The sequence below is a fragment of the Cyrtonyx montezumae genome, unplaced genomic scaffold (assembly GCF_038088225.1).
Source record: "Cyrtonyx montezumae isolate F1298 unplaced genomic scaffold, pur_monq_1.0 scaffold_79, whole genome shotgun sequence".
Taxonomy (NCBI): Eukaryota; Metazoa; Chordata; class Aves; order Galliformes; family Odontophoridae; genus Cyrtonyx; species Cyrtonyx montezumae.
Window position 1 is genome coordinate 30,481 of NW_027072088.1, and position 23,898 is coordinate 54,378.

Genomic DNA, 23,898 nt, shown 5'->3' on the forward strand with positions numbered 1-23,898 from the left:
GGGCCAATGACTCCACCACCTCCCTGGGCAGCCCATTCCAGCACCTGACTAATCTTTTGGAGAAGTATTTCCTAGCATCCAGTCTGAATTTCCACTGATGCAACTTAAAGCCATTCCCTCTCATCCTATCACCAGTTATATGAGAGAAGAGGCTGACTCCCAACTCAATACAACCTCCCTTCAGGTAGTTATAGAGAGTGATAAAGTCTCCCTTAAGCTTCCTCTTCTCCAGACTGAGCAATCCCAGCTCCCTCAGCCATTCCTTGTAAGGCCTGTGATTGAGACTCCTCACCAGCTCTGCTGCCCTTCTCTGGACACGCTCCAGGACCACAATGTCCTTCTTGCAGTGAGGCGTTCAAAATTAAACACAGTACTCAAGGTGCAGCCTCACCAGTGCTGAGTACAGGCAGATAATTCCTTCCCTGCTCCTGCTGGCTGCACTATTTCTGACACAAGCTAGGATTGTTGGCCTTCTTGGCCACCTGGGCACACTGCTGGCTAACATTCAGCCTTCTACAATGAGATCACCTGCTTAGTGGGTCAAGGGAAGGTAGGAGATAAAATCTTACTGGATTATAGTAAGGCCTTTGATATGGTCCCTCACAGCATCCTCCTGGACAAACTGTCTAACCATGACCTGAATAAAAACACATTACACTGGCTGGTGAAGTGGCTGAATGGTAGTGCTCAAAAATTTGTCACGATGTGTGGCTACATCTGGCTGGCAGTCAGTCACTAGCAGTGTTCCCCAGGTTGGTCTTGTTCAACACATTTATCAGTGATCTAGATCAGGAGTTGAACACATCCTCAGCAAGTTTGGTGTCAATACTGAACTGTGAAATGCTGTTGACTCTCTTGAAGGACAAGAAGCCTTGTAGAGGGATCTAAGCAGATAGGATAACTGGGCAATTCAGTAAGAATAAATGCCGGTTTCTGCCTCTGGGATGGAGGAATACCAAACAAATGCAGATTTGAAGGCAAGTTCCAGCTCTCTCAGTGTTCCCTCCTAGCACAGCTGTTCTAGACCCTTCATCATCTATATGGATCTTCACTAGATTCTCATGTACTAGAGAGCTGGGAACAAGCCAAAGTACTCCAGATGAGGCATCACCAGGTCTGTGGGAGGGGCGGGGGGGGAGGATTACCTCCCTTGTCCTGCTGGCTACGCTCTTCTTAAGGTACTCTAAGACATCAATGGTCTTCTTGGCTACAAGAGCATATTGAAGTTTCACAGTCAACTTGCTGTTCTCCAGGGCTCCCAGGTCCTTCTCTGCAAAGCTGCTTTCCAGCAAGTCAACCCCCAACCTGTACTGATGCATGTGGTTATTCTTCCCTAAGTGCAGAATCTTGCATACTCTTTTGTTGAACTTCATGAAGTCCTGCAGGGAAAGGCTGAGGATATCTGGCTTGCTTAGTTTGGAAAAGACAGGACGCAGAGGTAATCTCACCGATATCAACAACTTCCTGAGGAGAGGAACCACAGAGGAAGATGCAGATCTCTTGTCCCTGGTAACCAGTGACAGGATTCACAAGAACGATGCAAAGCTGCACCAGGGAGGTTCAGACTAGATGACTGGAAAAATGTCTTCACTGTCAAGCTGGTTAAGGACTGGAATGGGCTTCCCAGTGAGATGACTGATGTCCCATGTCAGTCGTTTGAATAATGCCCTCACTAGTACACTTTAATTTTTGATTAGCTGTAAAGGGGTCAGGCAGTTGGATTCAGTTATTTTTCTGGGTCTCTCCAATTGATCTACTCTAATTTCTTAATTCTAATATAAAGCAGATCACACCTATTTGGATGCCCAATAGATTCCTCAAAAAATATAGCCAGTTATGCCTCCCTGTTACAGAAACATTACTGATGTTTTTTCTCCCCACGTATATTACATTTATCACACATCTATTAACTCCATTCTCTATTACAGTTAAAACCAATTGGCTTCCAGTATTCATGATAGATCTTAGTTGGGTTTTTTTTTGGCACTACATTAGCTACTCACTACACCCTAGCACTGAAGGAGATTTCATTAATAAATGACACACTGGAGATGATAGTTAAACAATCTCATGTGACTTCTGCATGAAAAACTATTTGCATCTCCTCATCTATTTTGTGTTATATTTCTATTTGATACTTCTGTGTGATAAAGTTTTCCAGATATACTCTTTCCACCTGCTCTCCACAATGCACACTGGTAAGGGACGTTCCCTAACCTCTGAAGTTAAAACTGATCAAAACAATGAATTTAATTTAATGATCTAACTTTAAGTGCAAGTCTTTGAAGAAAGGTTTCTTAAGCCTTCCTAATAATTTCTTGGTTTAAATTATTCTCGGACAGGCCTACTTCTGATACATCTGAATGAATATTATTTTTTCATCTTTAACTTGCTAAATGTCAGTGTAATTCTCTGGTTTGCCTTATCCTAACTTCAGGCCTAATTTGTTGAGGCCTGAAGTTTCTTAATTAGAAAACTATTTTTCAACCAAGTAGCTGACAAATCAAACTTCAATCGTTGTCATTTGTAATATAAAAATGCTGGCTTTTGAACACTTTCTGAAGTATCTAGGTTGTGGTGCACCCGCTGCAGGTACTAAAAATAAGTGCAAAAACAAAACAACTAGCTCAGATCTAACTGAATGTTTTAGACTTGTGAGAGCAGAAGTTCTTGCATGGACAGATTTGCATTAGAAATGACACCAGCAGGTAGAGAGAGGTGACAGAAGTCTTGGTGCAAGAAAGACATGTACATCCTGGAGAGAGTCCAGTGACATGCCACGAAGATGAAGTGACTGGAGCACCTACCCTACAAGTAGAAGCTGAGAGAGCTGGGACGATTCAGCCTGGAGAAGATCAAGGGGAACGCATCATATTGGTCCTTTACAGGATCTCAAACATCTGTAGATATCTGAAGAGAGGATGCAAAGAGGATGGAGCCATGCTCTTCTCAGCATGGTGCTCAGTATCAGGACTGAGACAAAAAGCACAAACAGGAACAGAAAAGCTTCTCCCTGAACATCAGGAAACACTTCTTCATTGTGAGGGTAACCAAACGCTGGCACAGATTTCTCACAGAGGTTTTGGACTTTCTCACTTCAGAAGTCCTCAAAAGCCATCTGGACACAGAAGCTATCTGGAAAACCCACATTCAGGGCTCCCTCTGCTTGAGCTGGGAGGGGGTTAGAAGATGACATCCAGGGGTCTCTCTCCCCTAATCTCAACCATCCTGTAATGCTATGGCATTCTACAAGTGAATCAGCAGCAGACGGAAGACTAAGGAAAACTCAAACTAAGGTCTGCTGCTAAGTAGGTCAGGGGATCCAGTGGTAGAAGATGTGAAAAAGGACAAGATGTTCACTATTTGGTTTTGCCTTCATTTCTCCTGTTAAGACGCATCCTCAGGCTTCTCAGACCCCTGAGCCTAGGTTAGAGCTGTGGGAAAAGGGCTACTGAGAAGGATCTTGACAGGCTGCACAAAGACGATGGCAGTTTAACATCAGGCATGTAAAAGGTTCTGCTCATGGGATAGAATAATCTTATGTACTGGTACAGGTGGATATAAACAGAGTAGAAAGCAGCTCCAGAAAGGAAGGAAGCTATTCCCTGTCATGCCACACTTCTGCATCTGGATTTCTGGGCTGTATGGGAACTGCTGAATCACGGCCTGAACCACTGATTGGTCACCTGGGGTGAGCACCGAGTCAGCCATGGGGGCACAGGTGAAGGTGATATACCTGTGTGGTCAGAAGGGGTGGAGCCTGGCTCCACCTCTCCCAAACCCCATTTAAGGGCTGACCACCACCAGGGAAGGATCTCTTGGAGATCCCTCCTACGTGGAGTCCCCTGCAAGCCTTGACATCTTGAAGGTGAGCCATCTTCTCTTTTGTATTATTTGTATCCCATCTATATAGAACTACCCAAAATATACTATCATCTATACTATTTTGTTGTGAAGTACCATCCTTGGGAGTTATTTACCTCACATGGGCACAGGACCAAAAAGACGTGACATTCTGGAATTAAGGCTCACAGTGAGTCACAAGGATGACTGGGAGCTGTAGAACATGCCTACCCAAAGAAGCCACCAGAGTTAAGTTTGTCCAGCCCTGAAGAAGAGTCTTGGGAAACTGACTCCATGGATTACAATTCTTATATAACTCATGATTGTAATTAAAGGGGTGAATAAAAATCTGACAGGTTTGCAATACAAGAATATTGGAGAATGGCACATCGTAGTACACTGAACCCCTACACCTGTACACCAACAGTACATTGCACAGATGTAAGATGGCTTGCTTCTTTGCAGAAATGGAAAATGCTACCTCTAATTTCAGATGACAGAAGCAAAGACTACTGCAACTCAAGAACAGCTTCAGTTCCAGCTTTGGCTCATGTAAGATTTTACTTGTGAGTTTTAAATCTGACGCACTCAGTTCTGCAGAGTTTATAAACCAGCATCTGCTCTATATTTTTAATGGCATCCTCTTTCAGGCTACATACCATTTAAAAGTACTTATTCGGATTAAAAGCTTCCTGTTCATTTCTATTTGATTTCCATTTCATTCTCACTTTTTTTTTATTGCTTTCTTTCTCAAAAAGTGGGGATGATTTGTGTTTGAACAGTAGTTCTAAAATGCTATAATGAGAGTAGAACAGCTCCTGTTCATTCCTGTGTGCATGCTAAATAAAATGAATACTTAATCTAGGTGACCCTCTTGTTCAAGATAGACCTAGAGATTTATCTGAAGAGCACGTATTTAAGACCACTAGCAATTAAAGATTCCAGGTAGTGGCTGACAAATAGTTTCAGTTGTTGACTACATCCACTGATAACAATTTAATGCAGTGGAGCAGGCGAAAGGGTCTGCGAGAGTCTGTTCGAAGCTAAACTGGACAAGGCCATGAGCAATCTGATATAGAAACACAGAAAGACTAGGTTGGAAAGGACCTACAAGATTATCTAGCCCAACCATCCTCCTATCACTATCCTGACCCACTAAGCTACTATATTAAATCCCTTAGCACCTCATCAAAACGCTTCTTGAACAGCACTAGAGACAGTAACTCCACCACTTCCCTAGGCAGGCCATTCCAACATCTGAACACTCTTTCAGAGAAAAAGTTTTTCCTCATATCAATCTAAATCTCCCCGGCACAACTTGCAGCCATTCCCTCTCGTCCTGTCACTAGTTATCTGGGAGAAGAGGCCAACCCCTCCCTCACTCTTGAGGAAGTTGTAGACTGTGATGAGGTCTCCCCTAAGGCTCCTCTTCTCCAGACTAAACAATCCCAGCTCCCTCAGCCGCTCCTCATAAGACTTGCGCTCCAGACCCCTCACCAGTTTTGTTGCCCTTCTCTGAACACGCTCCAGGGCCTCAATGTCCTTCTTGTAGTGAGGGGCCCAAAACTGAACACAGTACTCGAGGTGCGGCCATACCAGAGCTGAGTACAGGGGGATGATCACCTCCCTGCTCCTGCTGGCTACACTATTTCTAATACAGGCCAGGATGCTGTTGGCCTTCTTGGCCACCTGGGCACACTGCCGGCTCACGTTCAGCTGAGCATCAACCAACACCCCCAGGTCCTTTTCCTCTCTACATTCTTCAAGCCATTCTGCCCCAAGCCTATAGCATTGCATGGGGTTATTGTGACCAAAAGGCAGGACCTGGCACTTGGCCTTATTGAACCTCATCCCATTGACCTCAGCCCAGCTGTTCAGCCTATCCAGATCCCTCTGAAGGGCCTCCTACCCTCAGGTAGATCAACAGATCCTCCCAAAACTTGGTGTCATCTTAAAAAAAAAATATTTAGAAATACTTACTGAGGGTTACTGAGGGTACACTCAATCCCCTCATCTAGCTTATTAATAAAGATATTGGGGCCCATCTTGTTTAATACCAACCCCTGGGCTATGACTTGAACCTGCTTGGAGCTGATAGTGGGGAAGTTTCAGATGACCAGTGATCACTTCTACCCTATGCTATTCTGTGATTCCAGTCATCTAAACATTACTTTCTCCCATTAAATTCAGTGCCAAACTTTCAGATTTATATTGTGTTTTTGGTCTTAGGCAAATCAAATATTACAAAAGTATCACCCCTTCTCAGGGAATTAATGCTTCTACTGACAGATTAAGGCTACTACCGACAGCCTTATCTCACTATAGCATAACAGTGTCAAGTTCTAAGTGGTGCACACATTATGTTATGGAATACAACTACACACAGGGTCCTCCTCTTCAGCTTCTAGCTGAAAGAAATTCCCTTGCCCCCAGTATTTCTTTGCTATTGTAGGGTGATGGAGGGTGAATACCCTGAACAAATAGTACCCAAACAACATAATGAAGACAGGCAGCATATTTTTGGATAGATTATCCAGATGGTATAAAGACACCCAATAAAATAGGAAGGGCTTACCTGTCACCAAAGATCGAGGTTTGCCTGGAACTCCACACGGGAGAGATCTCCAACAAGAGATCCCTCCTCAGTGGTGGTCAGACCTTAAATGGGGTCTGGGAGAGGTGGAGCCAGAGTCCACCCCTTCTGACCACACAGGTGCATTGCCTTCACCTGTGCTCCCATGGCTGACTCAGTGCTCACCTCAGGTGATCAATCAGTGGTTCAAGCTGTGATTCAACAGTTCCCATACAGCTATATCTCCAAAAAAAATAACTATCAGTTAGTTCCTTGTCATTTTTTTCCTTGATAATGACTACATGCCACTGAGGACAACAGCTTTTTCTTTTTGCTCCATCAAACAGGTCACTAAGTCATCTTCAGTGACAGTATATACACAGTTATCAACTCATATAGTAGTCAAGCCACTTTTAGACTACTCTGTTTTATACAATCAAATGAACTGACGAACAAGTTTCATTTTTGCAGTCTTCATAACTTTAAAGTTTCTTATCACAGATATTACATAGTTGAAACAAACAAACAAAAAATCAACTTTAAGCATATTCAAGAATATTTGTTGTCATTATTCTGTAAGAAATTAAATTCCAAAGCTCAGTTAATGGTAAAATTTAAATATTCAGAGTTTTGATCAAATCCACAAAGGAACTCAGAGAAGATTGAAATATCCAACATAAAGTTTGCAATCCTCAAGAAATTACTCCCTCCTCCCATGCTGTCACTTAAATATGGAATGTGCTAGATGTACCCTACAAATATTTAAAGCTGTATGTTAACGATGCCAAAAATACGCCTGTTTTGGCAAAGATTCCCGGAAGTTCACTGCCTCTGCTGTAATAACCTTCTCTGAATTTTGGTATTCTTTAGATTAACTCTTCAGAGGATCTCTGAATAACTTGCATTCTTAGAGTAGGACTAGCACACAAACCAGGTGACGCAGTACTAACCAAGCGTGCACAAGTTGGCAACTGTATCTGAAACCATTACACTGTTGCATATTTCACATAATAAACATAGAATCACACAATCTTAAGGGTTGGAATGGACCTCAAGTGATCAAGTCCAACCCCCCTGCCAAAGCAGTTACCTACACCAGGTCGCACAGGTAGGTCTCCAGGCGGGTCTTGAGTATCTCCAGAGAAGGAGACCCCACGACACCCCTGGGCAGCCTGTGCCAGTGCTCCGTCACCCTCACCGTAAAGAAGTTCTTGTGCACATTCGTGCAGAACCTCCTGTGCTGCAGTTTCTGTCCGTTCCCCCTTGTCCTGTCTCCACGCACTGCTGAAAAGAGTCTGGCCTCACCACTTTGTCCCCCACACTTCAGATATTTATAAACCTGGATCAGGACCCCTCTCAGTTTTCTTTTCTCAAGGCTAAACAGACCCAGTTCACTCTGCCTTTCTTCATAGGGGAGATCCTCCAGGCCCTTCCCCATCTTTGTGGCCCTGCACTGGGCTCCTTCCAAGAGATCCCTGTCTATTTTATACTGGGGAGCCCTGAACTGGACAAAGTACTCCAGATGAGGCCTCACCAGGGCAGAGTAGAGGGGGAGGATCACCTCCCTTGACCTGCTGGCCACGCTCTTTTTAATGCACCCCAGGATCCCATTGGCCTTCTCGGCCATGAGGGCACACTGCTGGCTCACGGTCAACCTGTTGTCCACCAGGACACCCAGGTCCCTCTCTACAGAGCTCCTCTTCAGCAGCTCATCCAACAGCCTGTACTGGTGCATGCAATTATTCCTCCCTAGGTGCAAGACTCTACAATGGCTTTTGTTAAACCTCATCTGGTTTCTTACTACCCAGCTCTCCATCCTGACCAGGTCTTGCTGAATGGCAGCACAGCCTTCAGGCATATCAGCCAATCCTCCCAACTTCGTATCATCAGCAAACTTGCTGAGGGTGGTTAGAATGAACGTTGCATGGTTAGAATGAACACCCACAATATTTCAATCCTTTTTTCCTCCTCCCAGTGGATTCAAACTCGTTCCTCTCCCATTAGGAAAGAAATCTGGTCAACTCTTCCATTATTATTTTAGTATTATTTCTGTAGGAGAATGCAGATATAGAAAAGGTGCCACTCCATTGAAGATAACTCAGAATTATATAGACCAAAATGACAAAGAGAATAAACACATCAAGTCCAAGGCAGTCACTAGGGTGTTAGAAAACCTGGTTTCTGGTCCTTGCTACAGTAGCTGTTTCTGTATTTAGGCATATTTTGCACATGACAGTGCTGAGCTGACTGACCAGCTTACCTGATAATGTGGTTTATCACGATAGGGTCTGGTGGCAGCAGCAGGTTAGTTAGTCTCTGAGGAATTTCAGAAAACTTTAGCCGTGGACAGTCAAAAATCTGGAATACAATAAAGTATGTTATCCTTGTCCAAATTCAAATTTGCAGTTAAGAAAGGAAGTAAACCATCAGATCAAAAGTAAGAGGATTCTGCAAGCTATAATTCTGTCTCCTTGAACAGCGTCAGGTTTTGGACACTGTCCCTGTAAACTACTACTGCATTTACAATCTCTTGACACTTTCATTTGTCCCACTGTCAGTTCACATGGATCAGGAAAACAGAATCAACTGTATTAATAATGGGAGAGAAGTGATCACCTCCTCTCTCACTGAGGATCTGTGGAAGCTTATTGTAAAGAAAAATTTTACATGGAAATAAAATGTTAAAAGTAGTATGCTTTTTACCCCAAGGTATGTTTCCTACAACATTTTGCACTAAGGAAAAATACAATAAAAACAGTGCAGAATTTTAAAACTATTAGGTTTGGCTTTCATTTTTTCTTAAGAAAAAAAATGAACTTCTTTCCTATAAAAAAAAAAAAAAGCCACCAAAATTCAGAAATGGTTTTAATTTATTTTAAACAAAAATCTAACCTAGGTTGGAAGGGACTTCAAGGATCATCAAGCTCCAACTCCCATGCCACAGGCAGGGCCACCAGCCTCCAGATCCAGTACCAGACCAAGCTGCCCGAGGCCCCATTCAACCTGGTCTTAAATATCTCCCGGGACGGCACACCCACAGCCTCTCTGGGCAGCCCATCCCACCACCTCAAAGCTCCCTAAAGAACTTCCCCTGCCATCCAATCTCAACCTTCCCCCTTGAGCTTAAAACCATTCCCCTTTGTCCTATCACTGCCTTCCTTTGTAAAGAGGTAATTACCTTCCTATTTATAATTCCCTTATAAACACTGGAAGGCTACAACGAGGTTGCCAGCAGGAGCAGGGAGGTGATCATCCCCCTGTACTCAGCTCTGGTACGGCCGCACCTCGAGTACTGTGTTCAGTTTTGGGCCCCTCACTACAAGAAGGACATTGAGGCCCTGGAGCGTGTTCAGAGAAGGGCAACAAAACTGGTGAGGGGTCTGGAGCGCAAGTCTTATGAGGAGCGGCTGAGGGAGCTGGGATTGTTTAGTCTGGAGAAGAGGAGGCTCAGAGGAGACCTTATTGCACTCTACCACTTCCTGAAGGGGGGTTGTGGTGAGGAGGGGGTAGGCCTCTTCTCCCTGATAAGTAATGACAGGACGAGAGGGAATGGCCACAAGTTGCGCCAGGGAAGATTTAGATTAGACCTCAGGAAGCATTTCTTTTCTGAAAGAGTGGTCAGGCACTGGAATGGCCTGCCCAGGGAGGTGGTTGAGGCACCATCCCTAGCGCTGTTCAAGAAGCGTTTAGATGAGGTGCTAAAGGACTTAATTTAGTAGTTGGGTAGAGATAGTGATAGGAGGATGGTTGGACTAGATGATCTTATAGGTCCTTTCCAACCTTATGAACTTATGAACTTATGAGGTCTCCTGCAGCCCTTCTGTCAATGGTTTGCGGCTGGTTTGACCCGGTACCAATTGAGGCAGGGGATTCACGGGTCCACACCCCAGGGAAATGGAAGGGGGAAAGGGTAAAAGGGAGAAGGGAGATGAGCCTAGGAACAAAACAGCGGCAACGATCTGAGGAGGAAAGCTAATTTACTAAATAAGATATCAGAAAGCAAAGTAACACAATATAATAAAATATAATTGGAATTGAGGCTAATGAATCAAATAAAATGAGTAAGAGAGAGTGTCTGATAAACCGAAGGCCTTACGCTAACGCTGAAGGCGGACGGCTGCAACAAACACCCACTGCTGAGCTCCGTCCCAAAGGGAAGAGAGAGAGTCCTGTGACCACAGACAGTTTTTATCTTTCCCTCTGAGCTGAAACACGTAAAAATGCAAAGCATCACACAGTCCTCTGGGGAATGTAGTTCTTCTCTTCTGAGACAGGTACACCCAGAACTATCGATCATCCACGCAGCTAGAGCATTAACTCTTTAACTCCCAATAAACTACATGATGTTGTGATGTGGAATATCAATAATATAACAAAAATCATAAAACCATGACATCTTCTCTTCTGCAGGCTGAATAAGCCCAGCTCCCTCAGCCTGTCTTCATAGGTGTTTTATGATTTTTGTTATCAGTATTCTACATCATAACATTATGAAGTGCACTGGCAGTTAAAGAGAATTTTCCAGTTCCATGGATTACCAATATTTGCAGGTACCTGGCTCAGAAGAGAACTACACATCCCAGAAGACCTTCACTATTCTCTATTTCAAAGGAAAGATAAAACTGTTTGCAAGTCCCAATAAATCCCTTCTTTTATGCTTCCTTCTGCAGTACATGCTCTCTCGCCATCTTGCCTTCAGCATTAGAGTAAGGCCTTCAAGTTTGGATACATTCATTTTATTTATTAGCCTCAATTCCTATTGCATTATATTGTGTTTTCTTGCATTATGGTATCACTTTCCAGTACATTAACTTTCATTCTCAGATCATTGCTGCTGTTTTGTTTTTAGCCCCATCTCCCTACGCTTTCCCTGAGTGTGGGTCCTTGGGTCCCCCTGCCCCATTAATCACGGAACCAGGCCAAACAAGCCTTAAACCAATGACAACAGTAAAGGTGTTGCAGCCCTCTGAGCATCTGCATGGCCTCCTCTGGACCCTCTCTAACAGCTCTACAACTTCACTGTACAAGGGGGCCCAGACCTGGACACAGTACTCCAGATGGGGCCTCACAAGGGCAGAGCAGATATGGACAAAATAAGCTTAAGAAAGAAAGAAACTAAGTACGTGCTAAGTTCTGGGGGAAAAAATAAATTTGAGATGCATCAACATTTGTAGTTTATGAAAATTTTCTGTGAATAACTGCAGTTATCTTGCCATTACTCTAGAACCACTCCTTACACCCAGAGTTTTCAGAAACATAATTATTAGAGCCTCTATTCCTACTGAGAGTTCTGACACTCTGAACAGGTGAAAATAGTTTCCTCTAAAGTACTCCACTTAAATGGACATTTGTTGGTTTTTTTAAAAAAAGCTCTCTAGACATTAGTATTTGCCTTAAGGTATAAAATTAAATGGGGGCAGTTTGGAAAAATGTTGAGGCCGCCACAAAGGAAAATGGAAATGCCTCTTCTGGGAAAAATATTTCCTTCTGCTAGAAGAGAGATGTTACTTGTAGCACTGTATCCAGAGACAGAAACTGTCTCCATAGCTGCAAAGCCTAAGGATTCAGGCAAGCTTGAAAATAATTGATTATCACCTTGTAAAATCAACACAAGATGTCAATATGCCAGTGCCTCTGATACTGTAACTATAAATTCCTTCATTTTCTAGAGTGGGGGATCTAGGCAGTAGGAATACCTAGCAGTCACTTCTGGCTTCTGAAATACAACCAGAGTGTTTCCAAACATAAAAGGTACTTCAGCTCTAAAACCTGCATAATTTGCTGCATGTTCCTGCAACTAGGAATTCTGCACTTAGTTTCTAAGGAGTGGTGACGTAACCAAAACTGTTGTCTACAACTCTTCATTTCAAATTTGAATTCTGACACTCACAGAGATAACAGCAGAACTCCCACTGGAAATCATCACATACTAAGCTCTAATCTGCTCCTGCCACTAGCGTAACACTCACATCAAACTCTTAACAGGATGCCTAAGGGAAGAGAACCTTAAGACAGAAAAAAGGAGCAGGGACACAAAGAGAGAAAGAAAGGGTGGTGAGACTGGAAATTACGGCTACTTTTCTCAAATATTAACCCTTTTGTCACACTCCTGCACTCCTGCCTCTTCTGACTTACTGGCATTTGTTGTCTCAACTTATATCCACTGTCTCTCAAAGCCTATATGGCTATAGGAATTCTGACCTCCGAAGTTACTGAGTAAGTGGTAATTTTTTACAGTGCACACTATACTGTGTCATTAGATATAACTCCAGACATACAATTATAGGATATAGAAAAGCTGGAAAACCAAATGAGAAGTCAGGTACCTAAATGGAAGTATTAGAGGCACTGCCGCGTTATCTACTGCTCTTCTAATGGATCTGTGCACTTAAAGATACTGCCACCATTTTTTTTCTTCCAGGAGTTACGTGCCTAAGACGATACAGTCTTCAGAAATACCATCAGACTAATTGCCGCTAAAAACAAAAATCTCACCTTGAACTCTTTCATTAGATTTAATAAGATTCACTTTTCCCAAGTACTAATGTAAGTTTTTAAAGTAAGATTAGCTACTTTTTGACAATCTTGCCAGAGACCTAAGGAGAACAGTAACAGTAGAATAGAGAGGGAGGCAAGGAATAAAAAAGTCGGGGGGCAAGGAAATTGGCTGGCCATGAGTGGTAGGAGGAGAGTAAACAGCATCAAGTTGTATCAAGGGAGGCTTAGGGTATTAGAAAAATATATATTGATTGATTGTGAGGATTACGCAGTGCTAGAATGGGCTGCTCAGGGAAGCAGCTGAGTCACCATCCCTGTAGGTATTGAAAAGGCCTACGGATGTGGAGCTTAGGAATATGGTCCAGAAGTAGACTTGGCAGTACTAGGTAAACAGACTTCTTAGGAGCCTTTCCAAACTTAAATGGTTGGACAGGTATACAGTTCAGTGGGTGAGACTAGCCATACTATCAGTTCTTCAAAGAATTAGAGTGATTGGAGTTCAATCCAGATAGTGGACCGTCAACAGAGGCATTGCGCAGGGCTCAGTAATGGGCTAGTTACGCCTAACATTTGCAGAGCAATCTGGACAGACTAGATTGATGGGCCAAGCTCAATCACATGATATTCAACAAGGCCAAATGCCAGCTGTTACACTTTGCTCACAAGCCCCAACTTTACGAACTTTCAAAAATTAATACAAAGCCAGTTAAGGTAACGTTAGCTCAGATAATACCGCTCTTACTAAATAAATGTAATCTGATTTACAGAAAGGGTGGAGATCCCTCCAAGCATCCCTCTTGGTTAATACTAGAGGCTGTTGTGAAAGACAAAAAAAACCAAAACAACTTAGTGTGCAACTTTGAAAACATCATGCAGATCATTGAGAGTATCTTATAATTTGAAGCAGATTTATGAAAAGATAGCTTTTCTAATAGTATCTTTCATGTGTTCTTCCTTTCATAGATGGAGAAAAAGAAGGTACAGAAAAGGCTCTACATACGATCTGGTATTCAGAAGCAGCAGACTTTAGCGCATTACTGAGACATCATCTTACACAAAGGAAAAAAACAACTATAATACAGTGACAAAAATTTTTCTTGATGGAAAGGCTACAACTTTTACACAAGTTGTAAACTACCAGATTCTTGACAATACTGGCAAATGAGAGAGGTGCTTACTTTTATTATTTTATGAGTTGTAAGGACTGTTGAAAACCATTCAGTATTGAAGAGACTGCAAATTATTAAGAGAAAATTCAGAAATTTCATTCCTTCCAAAATTTCTAAGTGGATATTATAGTACTCCTTATTGTGTCAAAAAAGAAGTTACCTGTTGGAAATACTTGTCACAGTTAATGTATTCCTTATCATGGGAATCTTGCAGTTTATTTGTTTTGATGTACTGCCAGAGAGCCTGGATGATGGCCGATCGGGTCTGTGTGTGTATCCCCAGCAAACGGGCTAATCGTGGGTCCAGTTTAAACTGTGGAGGCTGCAACAGAATGAAAAGAGATGGCAATGGAGAGAAAAGTAGACACTTGCACAGACAGCATTTCAGCTTTAATTTTCTGGGAACTCTGTTCCACAGGTAAAGTGCTCTCAATGGTGAAGGTTACATAAATGCAGACTGCTCAGATGTGCACCACCACCACAGAATAACTACTTCTAGTGCTTGATAAGAAAGGGGGACACTGTACATATGCTATCTGTATCATGTGCTTTAGATAATGAGTTGTACGCAGAGTCAGAAAAGAGTTTATTTACTTTTTATGCACAATTTGGCTTTAGGGGATGGAAGATGAAGAATGACCCTGCCTCTGAACTAGAGGAGGTTAGCCAGAAATAAGAGAGCACGATTTCAGGACGATACTTCTGCTATTTCTAATAACCAATCAGCTGCCTCCCACCAACAAAATCTCTTGAAACTGTTTTTTTTCAAGCATGTGCCCACAATTCTGCTGCATATCTGAAAACATACGTGATCACAACTTGTCAGGAGAAGAAATGAATTCCATTGACTTCTGTGGTACACCTCTTCAATTGCCCTGCTTTACATTTTTAATTACATACATTCTTTAGGTACCCTAGATTCTGGTGCCTCTTCAAGTGTACTCATATTAATGTTTAACACTTGTCACATTCTTCTTCTCAGATTACCTTGTTGAGTTTCAGGTCACCCAAAGTCAGACTTATAACAAGTCAAAACTTCAGGGTAAGAAAATATATTCAAAAGCATAAATTTGTAAGAATGGTGATCATAAACTCTAATCACATTTCCTTAACAATAAGGATTGCCACTATATCAGCATATCAGTTAGGTTGTACACTCTCTAAAATTAATAAAATTCTAGGAAGACTATCCTATTTTGTTTGTTTGTTTCTGCGACTGGAATCTGGAAACTGATTTGGAAGTAAGCTTTGCTAGCTCTTAAGTAGATCTCTTTTTTTGTGTGTGTGTGTTCAGTCCAGATGCTTCTTATACAATAGAACATGATAAATGAGAGGAAGCAGGAATGCTTAAACAGCCTTGAGAATAATGGCAAGTCTATCCCACGCAGGGCAATGTTTTATGCCAAATTAGAGCAACAGCGTAACCAAAATTTATCAACCTCAGAAAGCCGTGTGCTCTGCTCTGACAATGCACTGCCACAACTGCACAGCTGGACCAGGTACCACCAGCAGCAGCAATTCCATTGAAAGGTAGCATACAGGAAACTTCCACTTCATGTGCACCTTACTTGATAATTCAGCAAGAAGTCTGAGGAGGCAATGTATATTCCTTCTGCAGGTGATACTCATCATCATCATATCAAGAACACTATTTTGACAGACTATAACAGAAACTCATTTGGTGCAGCTTCTTAATATTTTAAATAATCTGTCAGTTTGGTATAATTATAATTTCTTCAGACAACATGACATTCTGGGTGCACATTTATTACTTCCTGATGAGCATGACAGGATGAATTTGCTCTATTGCAGTATGCCCTAAACGGTATATTTTCCACAGCAAAAGCATACACTGACCTGGTAATCCAACATCAGGAGTAATGTGCACCGCACACTGACATCACCAGGTCTTTTCACCTGGAAGCCATCAGTCTCCTGAGTTGTGGGAGTTCTGTGCCACTGCCAAAAATAAATAAGTAAAGCTAGTTAACATGGTCAGTCTTTTATTCACTGATACAGAAAACTCTGTCCATCAGTGGCACATCTTGCACAGCACTTCAAGCAAAAATAAGATGAGCAGTAAGCCCTCAGAGATCTTGCAATTAAAAACAAAAACAAATAAAAAAAAAAACCTACACCATTTTTTAGAAATGATAAAGCCCAGCTTGAAATTAGACTGGCTACTGCTGTGAAGAAGAACAGGAAATCCTTTTACAAATATATTAACAGCAAGAGAAAAACTAAGGAGAATTTCTCTCCTTTACTTGATGAGGCAGGGGATGTAACCACAGATGATAAGGAAAAGGCTGAAGTTCTCAATGCCTTCTTCACATCTGTTATTAATAGACAGAGCAGTTGTCCACAGGGTACTTGCCCTGACCTGGAAGTCCGGGACGGAGCGCATAATGCACCCCCTGTGATCCAAGCAGAGACGGTCAGAGACATGCTCCTCCATCTGAACTGCCACAAGTCCATGGGACCCGATGGGATCCATCCAAGGGTGCTGAGGGAGCTGGCAGAGGTGACTGCCAAGCCGCTTTCTGCCATCTATCAGCATTCCTGGTTATCTGGAGAGGTCCCACAAGATTGGAGGCTTGCCGATGTGACTCCCGTCTACAAGAAAGGCCGTAAGGAAGACCTGGGGAACTACAGGCCTGTCAGCCTGACCTCGGTATCAGGGAAAGTTATGGAGCAGATGATCTTGAGGGAGATCACACGACACGTGCGTGGCAACCAGGGGATCAGACCCAGCCAGCACGGGTTCATAAAGGGCAGGTTGTGCTTGTCTAACCTCATCTCCTTCTATGACTGGGTGACCAGACTGGTAGATGAGGGAAAGGCTGTTGATGTAATCTACCTGGACTTCAGCAAGGCCTTTGACACGGTCTCCCACAGTATTCTCCTGGGGAAACTGGCAGCCCGTGGTGTGGACAGGTACACTCTTCTCTGGGTGGAGAATTGGCTAGAGGGCCGTGCCCAGCGGGCAGTGGTTAATGGAGTTAAGTTCAGCTGGCATCCTGTTACGAGTGGTGTCCCCCAAGAGTCAGTACTCGGGCCCATCTTGTTTAATATCTTTATTGATGACCTAGATGAGGGGATTGAGTGTACCCTCAGTAAGTTTGCAGATGACACCAAGTTGGGAGGATGTGTCAACCTGCCTGAGGGTAGGGAGGCCCTTCAGAGGGATCTGGATAGGCTGAATTAGCTGGGCTGAGCTCAATGGGATGAGGTTCAATAAGACCAAGTGCCGGGTCCTGCACTTTGGCCACAATAACCCCATGCAATGCTATAGGCTTGGGGCAGAATGGCTTGAAGAATGTAGAGAGGAAAAGGACCTGGGGGTGTTGGTTGATGCTCGGCTTAACATGAGCCGGCAGTGTGCCCAGGTGGCCAAGAAGGCCAACAGCATCCTGGCCTGTATTAGAAATAGTGTAGCCAGCAGGAGCAGGGAGGTGATCATCCCCCTGTACTCAGCTCTGGTGCAGCCGCACCTCGAGTACTGTGTTCAGTTTTGGGCCCCTCACTACAAGAAGGACATTGAGGCCCTGGAGAGTGTTCAGAGAAGGGCAACAAAACTGGTGAGGGGTCTGGAGCGCAAGTCTTATGAGGAGCGGCTGAGGGAGATGGGATTGTTTAGTCTGGAGAAAAGGAGGCTCAGAGGAGACCTTATTGCACTCTACCACTTCCTGAAGGGAGGTTGTGGTGAGGAGGGGGTGGGCCTCTTCTCCCTGATAAATATTGACAGGACGAGAGGGAATGGCCACAAGTTGCGCCAGGGAAGATTTAGATTAGACCTGAGGAAACACTTTTTCTCTGAAAGAGTGGTCAGACACTGGAATGGCCTGCCTAGGAAAGTGGTTGAGGCACCATCCCTAACGCTGTTCAAGAAGCATTTTGATGAGGTGCTAAGGGATTTGATTTAGTAGTTCAGTGGGTAGGGATAGTGATAGGAGGATGGTTGGACTAGATGATCTTGTAGGTCCTTTCCAACCTAATGAATCTATTTCTTGCTCTGCCCTTACATGGCTGTTTCAGCATAGAACCTGTTTGGATGCTAGTATGCTTTACCTGTCAGGAAAAGCGTGCACACTTTTTTTTTCCATTACATGCACTCCAAGAGGCACACTACATCACTACTACACCTATGCTTTCATATTATATAGATTCTGTTAGTAAACATTCCAAAAAATAATGACATTTTGAAACTTCTGATAACATCTTAATTGAGATAATAAATCCAATGTAATTAAAACAAGGTAGGTAACAGGCACATTGCTGTTTATCTGTGCCTGTACATGTATGCAAATTGCACGGATCTCCTACCTCCACAAGATGGTTGTCAGGTCCATAAAGATCTTTGTCCAATTCAATGACTAAACTCTTAAAAAAAGATGAAAACTTCCGCTTCTGTTTGCTGAGCTGTATAATCAGAAGAAACATAAATGTTTTAGAACGCATACAATAGCCTGCACTCTGTGCTTCCTTCTCAGGCTCTTTTTTCTCACACAGTCTGCAAGTGTGATCAATCTAACTGAGCTTTCCTCTGACAAATGTGGGGAAATACACAAAAACCTAACAGTGGCAGAACAGTACACAGTGAAGGAAAAAATTTCCTTGACTCTCTTGATCTTATGTTAATGAACTGTCAAGCAAAGAGTAAAAAAGGACACTATATGGCTTTTAAGTTTGTATTTTTTCATAAAGGCCAAATTCTTGGTCTAAATTATCACACAGCAGCAAGTCTTACAGATTAGTCATACTAAGCATTTCCTTTCACATTTTGCCTTTCCATCTAATTAGCAGTATTTGCTGTTTACGGTTCATATTGTTCAATTAAAAGCTGGGAGGTCTATGGTTACAATCTTACCTTCTGGACAACAGACTCCACAGTGTTTCTTTTAATCACAGAATCAACTGAGTTGGAAGGGACCTCTAAAGGCCATCAGGTCCAACTCCCCCGCTGTTAACAGAGACACCTACCGCTCAGTCAGGTGCTCAGAGACCCATCTAGCCTTACCTTGAACATCTACAGAGCCAGGACATCCACTTCCTCTCTGGGCAACCTGTGCCAATGCCTCACTACCCTTATTGTGAACAACTTCTTTCTTTTACCCAGTCTAAATCTTCCCTCCTTTAGTTTGACACCATTTCCCCTTGCCCTACCACAGTAGACCCCACTAAAGAGTTCATCTCCTTCCTTCTTACAATCCCCTTTAGATACTGCAGGGCCACTCTCCAGGCTTCACAGAGCCTTCTCTTCTCCATGTTGTGGAGCCACAGCTCTCTCAGCCTGTCCTCATAGGAGAAATGTTCCATCCCTTGGATTATTTTTATGGCCCTCCTCTGGATGCACTCCAACAGGTCCACATCTTCCCTATACTGAGGGCTCCACATCTGGATACAGTGCTCCAGGTAAGTTTTCAGTAACTTTATTCTTATTTACTGGAAGTTTCTGGGAAGTACATCCTCCAATTTAAAACTTGCCAGTAACTGAGATGCCACAATAGAAATTGGCAAGTTTTTCCAATAACGAAGCCCTCTTTTTTTATTAAAACACACATTAATTTCTAATTTTAATTTGTCTAACTTCAGTTTCCAGATGCTGCAGTTTGTTTATCCTTCATTTTCTAGCAAGATTCTGATTCACACTCTGTTATCTCCAGATAGACACACGCTGAATGGTTTGCTTTCTCCTAATTGTTTATCTAATGAAATACTCAGCTTGAAGTCTATGTAAATAGCTGACACCCTTATTAGAAAAGCCCAGTCTTCACAAATGAAAGTGAGAACTATCACAGATGTTTCTGATTGGTCCAGTTAATAAAAATTTTCTTCCATCCTTGCTCTGACCATCCATACATCCTCTTGCGCTCCATAAGAAAATGAACAACACTCTTCCCTTGCTGTCCTACTCCTCAGCAGATGCAATGGCCTGCTGTAGGCCTTATTTGTCACCCTCTCATGGCCTGGATCCTGTCATATCTTTGAAGCAGCACTCTTCTTATATCATCCCACATGTTCTGTCCATAAATCTGCTCTGTTTCCTGCTGCCCTCCCCAGCATTACCATTATGACTGTATCCCTCATTCCTGCTGGGCATGCTGCCTTTCTAGCAGCAACAAGCCAATGCTGCCATTTAGAGATGTCCTGACTGAGTGAATGTTCCCAGCAAAGCCCATCACCGAACAGGATAATCTCTCTTTGCCGGCCCCACTGAATCACAGGTAAGTCATACATCATCCAGGAGCTTCCCCTCCACTCGAAGCTCCCATGAAGCGATGCTGCCATCAGAGTCATCAGCGTCAGATTTTGCAGGATTAAATGTGTTGGAGATATAAAGTCTCAGCTTGCGCTTTTGCTGTCACACAAAAAGAGAAAATCATATCTAGGTTAAGTCCAGGATTCAAGGCAGCCACAGGAAAGACCTTCAGCAGAAAACTTGTATGTATATAAATATGTTGTAAGCAGAGAAAGACAAGAAGCTCCAGGGCCAAACCAACAAGGGCTATAGATTCTGTATTTCTGGTTTAGATATTTGAGGTGCCACTGTAAGAAAAGCACCACATAAGATGTCCTTCCTTTCTAGATGCTAGTTAGATTGCTAAAATTCAGTTGCACACCTATTGCTCCATGAACACCTTTCATAGTTGAATCAGTTCAGATTTTAAATAGCATTAAAGAATCCACCTAATGCTGCAGATCACATACCCTGTGCCCCCTCTTAACTCCACCATTATGCAGAGCCTAGTATAATCCTCAACCCCTCCTACCCCAACATCCACACTGCCACATCCCTGCTTCCTAGCCTTCTTTTTTTATTCAATTTCACACTAGTCAAACATATTGTAATTCCAGTTCTATCTATGTAAATAAGCAGTCTTTTTTTTTCATAGTTCCTTCTGGATGCTCTAGTGATATTTCAGTTTTCTCTCTCCTCTGATTCCCAGTGGCATTATCTCCATTCTTCTTTTTACCCCAGCAACTCCTCCTATTTGCCCATATCCAAGTAGGAATTCTGTCTGTTTTCTCCAAAACCTGACACATCATCACTAAGATGATCTTCTGTAATAGAAGGTGATCTTGTTCACATCTGAATATTTTAGATGTCTTCCTTTCTCTTAACTTTCAGTTTCTAGCCTCCTTGTACAGTCCGTCTAAAACTGAGTTAATAACAATGCCTAATTCCACTGTGAAATACAAAATATCTCTCCTTCATACTTTCCTTATTACCTTTGGTAACCCCTTAAGATTTTTTTTTCCCCTTTCACTTCACATACAAGCTGGATGCAGTTTACGTTTCAGAACTGGCCTCCTGCTGGTCTATATTTTCCCTGCCCAGACAAAGCCAGAGTCTGCATATCATTTGTTCCTCCTACACCTTTCTGATTTACATTCCTTAATACTATACAATGAGTTATCTTTCTCAAGTTCAGCAACACAATCTTTTCCTCACTGTAACCCCTACAAGTCAGTCCACTTCTACACTGACATGAGAAATGAACTTAAGAGTAATTACCAATAAAAGTTCTAAACAATTGCTGTCTTTAAAGCTGCAGGTATTACTGACATCTGTAAGTACGGCAGAAACCTGAGCCTTTAGTCTTTGCTAAACAAAGACACTCAAACTCATAAGCAAAACATATAACCAAAGATACTTTAAATCTAAAAAAATTATTAATTAGAAGCAGAATAAATGAGCACAAAGAAAGAAAAACACACATTTGGAGTTAAATAAAACTTTCAAAAAAATCTGAAGTGTTTCTAAAACTATGCTATTCTCTGCTAAAGTGTCATTGGTGATGATGCACTTCTTCAGGCTTACCCTTAGTCCAGCAACTCTCAGTAACTTGCTGTGCACAGAAAACTCTGTAGGGCAACTCCTCAGGAAGACGCAGAGAATTCTCTTTTTTATTCTCTAAGATCCAACTGCATTTGTGCTATTGCCTTCTCTCAGAAGTCACCAAATTTCTGGTTGTACTTCAGACTTCTTACTTGATGAGGTAAACTCCAACCCTTCCTGCCCCTCTGACTTGCATTCCAGATAGCACAATCTCCCCCACTCTCTGACAGATCTACTAGGCCAAGGGACCCTTAGGAAAATAACAAATACCAGACTCCCATTCTACAGCCGGGCCATCACCCTTAAAACAGCTTACATAGTAAACTGCAATCAGGTGTCAGCCATCACAATTGTCACAATCAGTAACTCTAGACCCAATTTGAAGAATACAGTCAGATCTGTCACAGACACTGTGGTAAGTGGTCTAAAAAAACTATGAAAAAAAACTTTGTCAATGAACATTACTTGAACAGACAAATGGGTCCTTCTCTATGCAGCACTCTAGTGACCAGGAAACATTTCAACCCCCACAACTACCTTTTTGAGGCTGCTGCCAAATATTGCCTCTTATTTGTTCCCTTATGAGCTGCTGCTTTATTTTTTCCTTCTTTCTATCTTTCTCAAGTATTCCCACTGCCACCCCTCCTTATTCATGTCTTGTGTTGCCAACATTACTGGCTCTTGATAAAAGCTACATGGGAATAGATGTGCTCAATAAATTCTGAGACTGACTATATTAGCACAATACCCTTCTATCTGAGGAACTAGAAGATGACACCTGCAGTGGAAATGCTAAGCCATAGCTTGAAACAGTGGTGGGGCACACGATGGGAAGACGGAGCCAACCCAGGGTAGCCCAGGTACACGCAATGCACATGGGTGACTGGAAGGGGTGGACCAGTCCTCATTTAAGGGTTAGCAGTGGTAGTAAGGGTATCCTTTTTGAGATCTCTGTGTACCTGAGGCCTTCTGAAGGCAAGCAGCTTTTTTTTTCTTTATTTCTGTGCTGACTGCTGTTGTGTTTGAGCAAGTCCTCACTCACTCCAGCCTGGGACCTTTCTGTTCTGCTGAGCTTTCCATTGCATTACAGCATCCAAACTTGCCCTGCATGTGCTTACTACTAACAGTGGTAATGTGTGCTTTGAGCAGTGGCACTTGTAATAAGTGCCTGAATCTCACTATCACAAAAAAACTGAAATGTAATAGACAGCATATTTATCAGAACTAGAATATACAGGCACTGCTCAAAAGCAGCAAACAGTTCTATCAAAAAAGTCAGGTAACTCACAATACTCAGAGGTGGATAAAAACTTAAAAAACGCCAACACAAATCAGTGAGTTAGTAGAACATGTATGTATTGTGAATACTAAAAAGAAAAAGCTGGCAGAGGCTCACTTTGTGTTTTTTGTTGTTGTTGTTTTGGTTTGGTTTTGTTTTTTTTTGTCACATCACTGTGAAGTTGTGGCTGTGTGGATCACAGGCACGTGACACTGAACCAGATCCCACTCCCTCTGTGTGATGGTTACAGCCTTTGCTCTGATCTGCTGCAGGTCTCTGCATTTATATATGCAGCATTTTTACCTTGGGATTGGTGGGTTTTTTTTGTTTTTTCTAACTTTTTTTTTTTTTTACTAAAAGGAGTTATACAATGTTTAGTGAGTTCAAAATTGAATCAATATATGAAAAACATCTGTAGAAAGTTCTATGAAGGCTTTTATAACAACAACAAAAAACCTCCAAGAAAGTCTGTATTCCCTCAGAAGGAGGAAGGAGATGTATCCTGACCAGTGACCAGAATAGTTATGTACACAGAAAAGCTCTTTCTGTAAAATGATTGTGAGGGCTTTAACTCCAATTTAAGAAAAGATAACATCAGAGAACATGAAACACATATTCCAAATATGGGCAGATAAATGTTTGTGGTTTCTTTATCCCACAACATAGAACAGCAGAACACCTAAATTACACCAAAAGA

The 23,898-nt window shown here is 42.5% G+C and overlaps 1 protein-coding gene across 4 annotated transcripts in view; it reads right to left on the reverse strand.

Moving 5' to 3' along the window:
- The window catches only part of SMARCD3 (SWI/SNF related, matrix associated, actin dependent regulator of chromatin, subfamily d, member 3), a 99,578-nt gene that overhangs the window by 14,860 nt on the left and 60,820 nt on the right, over positions 1–23,898 (reverse strand). For all 4 annotated transcript variants that reach the window (XM_065751657.1, XM_065751655.1, XM_065751656.1 and 1 more), the window contains exons 5-9: positions 20,318–20,440; positions 18,406–18,501; positions 15,940–16,041; positions 14,243–14,404; positions 8,676–8,773 (exon numbers count right to left, since the gene is read on the reverse strand). In XM_065751657.1, the coding sequence (XP_065607729.1) occupies positions 8,676–8,773; positions 14,243–14,404; positions 15,940–16,041; positions 18,406–18,501; positions 20,318–20,440 (581 nt within the window). The remainder of the gene's footprint in view (positions 1–8,675; positions 8,774–14,242; positions 14,405–15,939; positions 16,042–18,405; positions 18,502–20,317; positions 20,441–23,898) is intronic.